The 6,000-nt window shown below is 45.4% G+C and overlaps 1 protein-coding gene across 1 annotated transcript in view; it reads right to left on the bottom strand.

Moving 5' to 3' along the window:
• Positions 1-734: 734 nt before the first annotated feature.
• Positions 735-6,000, bottom strand: part of LOC149444988 (vomeronasal type-2 receptor 26-like) — a 53,188-nt gene continuing 47,922 nt past the window's right edge. Inside the window, exon 3 of the mRNA XM_089654331.1 lies at positions 735-1,642. Within this exon, the coding sequence (XP_089510457.1) occupies positions 735-1,642 (908 nt within the window). The remainder of the gene's footprint in view (positions 1,643-6,000) is intronic.

Here is a 6,000-nt window from a genome sequence, read left to right as displayed (position 1 = left end):
TTACAAAGTGATTTTTTTTGCCACATTTCACTCCATTCCCTTGCAAGGTAAAATTTCACTTTGCTAAGTAAACAACCTAAATCAGCCCCATTGTTTGTGGTATGGAAAGTTACAGGAACTACAGTTTCATTTTAGTTGTCATAGAGATAGAAGGTAGGGGTACATTTTCCAATCATGAAACCTGCTTTTGGTGACCACTGTCCAAGAGGAGATTTGTCCTTAAATTAGAGAGATACCTTTTCACTTTCTGTCATGTTTCTGGAATAGGAAGTCAAGGGAAATCACACAGATAGGATATAGACAGTAAAAAAAAGAGATGTGGTCTTAGCCATTGCATTAAGAAGTTTTGGCTTTACATAGACTAGCAAGACTCATATGTGTATACACAGGACTCACACCCAGGGGTGGACTAACCATTTGGAAACTCGGGCACTGCCAGAGGGCCCGATGTCAGTAGGGGGCCCCATGAGATGCCCCTGGTTTTCATAGACTTTTTTGAGTTTGGGCAAGGACACAGGGGCCCCATGATCCCCTATTGCCCGGGGGCCCCATGAGTTGTCAGTCCGCCCCTGCTCACACCCATACCTTACAATTCAAATTTAAAGTTGAGATTTTTGAAAGACAGGTAGGACTATAGAACCTTGAAAAGTTAAGCTACTTATTAATGCTTATGCTTCTGTTCACACGCGTTATTTTGTTTAGATTTATGTCGTACAATATACTGCATACTGCAACTATTTTGTTCTGCCACCAAGTAAACCTGTTTTTGTATTGAGGTCAGGTCTAAACAGAAGTATGTAACATTTTGGGAAAAATATACAGCCAAGAAGTCCAATACTTGATGCCATAATAGCAAAAATCTGCACAGCCACCATGTCTTTCCCTTTAGTGCTCAGATAGGCCGGGATCATGGCAATCCAGACACTGCAGAACACCAGCATGCTGAAGGTGATGTACTTGGCCTCATTAAAACTGTCCGGTAATGTCCTGGCTAAAAAAGCTATAATGAAGCTCACAGCTGCCAGAAGCCCCATATATCCCAGGACAGAGTAGAAGCCGATAACTGAACCCTCATTACACTGAATGATGATCTTTCCCTGATAAGAGTGAGTGTCTTCATCCTGGAAGGGAGGAGAGATAGACAACCAAGTGACACAGATTATGACTTGAACCAGTGAACACACAGACATTGTAAAATTGGGCAGCTTGGCTCCCATCCATTTCCTCCAGGGACTCCCAGGTTTGGTGGCTTTAAATGCAATACACACCATCATACTTTTTCCAAGTAGAGAAGAGACGGCAACTGAGAAGATGACACCAAAAGAGGTGACACGCAGCATGCAGGTTATATCTACTGGATGTCCGAGGAACAAGAAGATGCAGAGGAAGCTCAGCATGATGGAGACCAGGAGAAGGTAGCTCAGGTTCTGGTTATTAGCTTTAACAATGGGGGTGTCCTTGTAATGTATAAATATCCCCAATATTAAACCAGCCAAAAGGCAAAAAAATATGGAAACAAATGAAAATACCACAGAAATTGTATCTTCATTATAGGACAAGAATTCGAGCAGTTTGGGAATACACCGATCCTTATCTTCATTTGGCCATTCTTCATCAGGACATTTCATACAATTTTCACTGTCTGTGTGCAAAGAGAAAGAAATACAAAGTACTTACAGATCACTACAGGGATGATTTACAACAACTGGAAAGTGCAATATCTGGTGCAGCTCTGCAGAGAAACCAATCAGCTTCCAGGATTTATTGTCAAAGCTTCATTGAACAAACTGAAGTTAGAAGCTGATAATATGCACAGCTGCACCAGAGTTTGCATTCTCAAAGTTTAGTCAATCAACCCCCACGCAGGGGCGGACTGACAACTCATGGGGCCCCTGGGGAATAGAGGATCATGGGGCCCCTGTGTCCTTGCCCAAACTCAAAAAAGCCTATGAAAAAAGGTACCAGGGGCATCTCATGGGGCCCCCTACTGACCCCGGGCCCTCGGGCAGTGCCCGAGTTTCCAAATGGTCAGTCTGCCCCTGCCCCTGCATGTCTACTAGTTCTTTTATAGACTTAACCCCTTCACGCCTGAGGGTCAAACAAATCTTAATGCCTAAGCACAATTTTGCAACATTGACACGTGTTAGTAAAACCGTACTTATCATCACAGCAACCTTGTACATCCAGGTACATCATACCTTTTTTTTCAAATTATACCTTTTTTTTTCAGGACAAATTGGGCTTTCGTTTAGTGGTAAATGGTAATAGATATCTCCTAATTTTTTTTTATTATCAAAGGAAAAGTGGCCCAAAATAATTTATTATTATTATTATTATTAATAAATAATTTTTTTTTATTTAGCTGTGTGTTTCTTCTTACTACCATAACCTACCACCAAAGAACAACCCAAAATAAATTCTCCAGCTCTTGACGATCGCAGCGATACCATATATGTGTATGTTATTTGTTGTTTGTACCCGGAGTACAGCCCAGAAACATTAGTGCGCATTTTGTTTTTTATTGTTTTTTTTTTGTACCTAAAACACACTGACACTGACACTAACTGACACTGATGCCAATTTACCAACACACTGCATTTGAGTATGAGGTAAGATACAGCTTTTTTCCCAAAAAACCTACAAAAATACCGCATGAGTCAGTAGTGAAAGCATTCTTTAATATTTCATGAATGTAAAAAGAATTGCCGACAATTACAAAATTAGCAAAAAAAAGTTGTGCCCCCTCCCCCCCCCATTCATACCAAGCCCTGCGGGTCTTGTATGAATTTTGAGAGGAACCCCAATGCCAAAATTTAAAAAAAGTGGTGTGAGGGTCCCCTCCAAAATTCACAGCAGACCCTTATCCGAGCATGCAGCCTGGCAGGTCAAGAAAGGGAGGGGTGTCTTTCCCACAAACGGGGCTGGTGGTTATGGGGGTCTGCTGTAGGGGGGCTTATTTTAACAAGGGGGTCCCCAGATCCTGCCCACCCCCCATATGAATGATTATGGGGTACGTGGTGCCTCTACTCATTCACAAAAAAAAGAAGTGTAGTATAAACAATGACAGGAGACAGTCTTTGTCAAGTTCTTTATTAAAAACAAAAATAAAAAAAAGTCCCCCCGAAGTAGATCCAACATCAATCACAATGCCCGCCGGTGACCCAAAAAAAATAAAAAAACACCCTGCTCTCGATGCTGGCTCTGGCAGCTGCTCCAGCCTGACAGTTCTTAAATATCTAAGGGGTGGGGCCACTTGGTGATGTCATCATGCTCTGTGATCGGCCAAAGCATGGCACCTGATCTGTGGCCAATTACATTGCACAGTGCATTGTGGAGCACAGAGGGTGAAAAGCCCGCTGAATATCCCTTACCGTTCATGTGTTCCTCTCCTATCCTGCCCTGCCCTGCCTTGCCTTGCCCTGTTCTATCCTGTCCTGCCTTGCCCTGTTCTATCCTGCCCTGCCTTGCCCTGTTCTATCCTGTCCTGCCCTGCCTTTCCTTTCTCTGTTCTATCCTGCCCTGCCTTGCCTTGCGTTGCTCTGTTCTATCCTGCCCTGCCTTGCCGTGTTCTATCCTGCCCTGCCTTGCCTTGCCCTGTTCTATCCTGCCTTGCCTTGCCTTGCCCTGTTCTATCCTGCCCTGCCCTGCCTTGCCTTGCCCTGTTCTATCCTGCCCTGCCTTGCCTTGCCCTGTTCTATCCTGCCCTGCCTTGCCTTGCCCTGTTCTATCCTGCCTTGCCTTGCCCTGTTCTATCCTGCCCTGCCTTGCCCTGTTCTATCCTGCCCTGCCTTGCCCTGTTCTATCCTGCCCTGCCTTGCCCTGTTCTATCCTGCCCTGCCTTGCCTTGCCCTGTTCTATCCTGCCTTGCCTTGCCCTGTTCTATCCTGCCCTGCCTTGCCCTGTTCTATCCTGTCCTGCCCTGCCCCGTGCTATCCTGCCCTGCCTTGCCTTGCCCTGCTGTTCTTTGCCCTGTCCTATCCTGCCCTGCCTTTCCTTGCTCTGCCCTGCCCTGCCCTGCTTTGCCTTGCCTTTCCTTTCCCCTCTTCATGTTGAAGCTTCATGGGATTTGCTCATGCTTGATAATGCTGCTTTAGTTTTCTTTTAAAGGATAAGTTCACCTTTGGAATATGTTACATGTTCCACCCGTTTTCAGAGTGGAACATGTAACATTCTCCCATAACCACAGCTGCACCGGCTGCCCCCCTTCTCCCTCTGAGAGATAGTACAGGGAGAACTTTCCCCGTACTATCTGTCAGATTTGAAAACAGCGCGGCCGTGCGGGGCTCCGCCTACATGGTCGATTCACTCATTCACAGTGTTCTGTGAATGAGTGCCTACAAGTCCCGACAGCCTTAGTGGCTGTGGGTTTGTAGTGTTCAATGTTCTACCACGGCGCTGAGGAGTACCATGGTAGTTCATTGAAGCTTCCTGTCAGTATATCTGCTTGCTTGTATATCCCATATATCCCATACACCCCATACATCCTGTACTTCCCTTACACCCTGTATACACCGTAAATCCCATAATCCCATACACCCCGTACACCCCATACATCCCGTACATCCCATAATCCCATACACCCGTACATCCAGTACACCCCGTACACCCCGTACATCCCCATAAATCCCGTACATTCCGTACATCCCATACATCCCGTACATTCCGTACATCCCATTCATCCCGTACACTTCGTATATCCCATACATCCTGTACATCCTGTACACCCTCTACACCCTGTACACCCCATACATCCCATATACCCTGTACACCCCATACATCCCGTACATCCCATACACCCTATACATCCTGTATACCACATACATCCTCTATACCCTATACACCCCGTATACCCCGCACATCTCCTACATCCTATACATCCCGTACATCTTGTACATCTTGTACATCCTGTACACCCCATACATCCTGTACATCCCTTACACCCTGTATACACCGTACATCCCATAATCCCATACACCCTGTACATCCCGTACACCCCGTACATCCCGTATATCCCGTACATCCCATAATCCCATACACCCGTACATCCAGTACACCCCGTACACCCCGTACATCCCCATAAATCCCGTACATTCCGTACATCCCATACATCCCGTACACCCCGTACATTCCATACATCCCATTCATCCTGTACACTTCGTATATCCCATACATTCTGTACACCCTCTACACCCTGTACACCCCATACATCCCATATACCCTGTACACTCCATACATCCCGTACATCCCATACACCCTATACATCCTGTATACCACATACATCCTCTACACCCTATACACCCTGTATACCCCGCACATCTCCTACATCCCATACATCCCATACACCCCGTACATCCCGTACATCCCTTATGGCCAAGCAGATATTCTGACAGATCTACAGGAGACCTGCATGACAGCCAGCGAGGAGGGAGCTGGGGAGTGGGGCCAAGCCATGCTGTGTGTGTCCTATGGACAAACAGCAAGGTCCAGGAGCGAGCATGCACGAGTGCAAGGGGTCAGGCCAGGAGGGCCAGTGGGGGGGCCCAAGAAGAGGAGGATTGGGGCTGCTCTTTGCAAAACCATTGCAAAGAACAGGTAAGTATGACATGTTTGTTATTTTTAAAAAATAAACACTGTGTCTTACAATCACTTTAACTGTAACAGCTACAAAACTCAAGAAGAAATATAAACTCACTGGATGTGTTGGATATCTCTCCTTGTGGACACGTGACACACTCATAGCAGCAAATGTGCATTGACATTCCAAACTTTTTTCTGCTACCAGGCAAGCATGGACCTGAGCATCGAGACACTGGAATCTAAAAGTGAGAACAAGTGCAATTCATCAAAAAGTAAATGACTAAAGGAATATTTTTATGCTGATCCAATAAACCTATGAAAGCTCCTCATTTTATTGGCTTGCCAGTTCACATTTTTTCACATACAAGTTAAAATCTGCATTTTGTTGCTAGAAAATTACTTAGAACCAATAAACATTATTAT

Source organism: Staurois parvus, unplaced genomic scaffold (assembly GCF_062004578.1).
Source record: "Staurois parvus isolate SC_StPar_1 unplaced genomic scaffold, SC_StPar_1.0 ptg000756l, whole genome shotgun sequence".
In the NCBI taxonomy this organism is placed as follows: Eukaryota; Metazoa; Chordata; class Amphibia; order Anura; family Ranidae; genus Staurois; species Staurois parvus.
The sequence above is the reverse complement of the archived record's forward strand: the minus strand, read 5'-3'. Positions and strand labels throughout refer to the sequence as shown.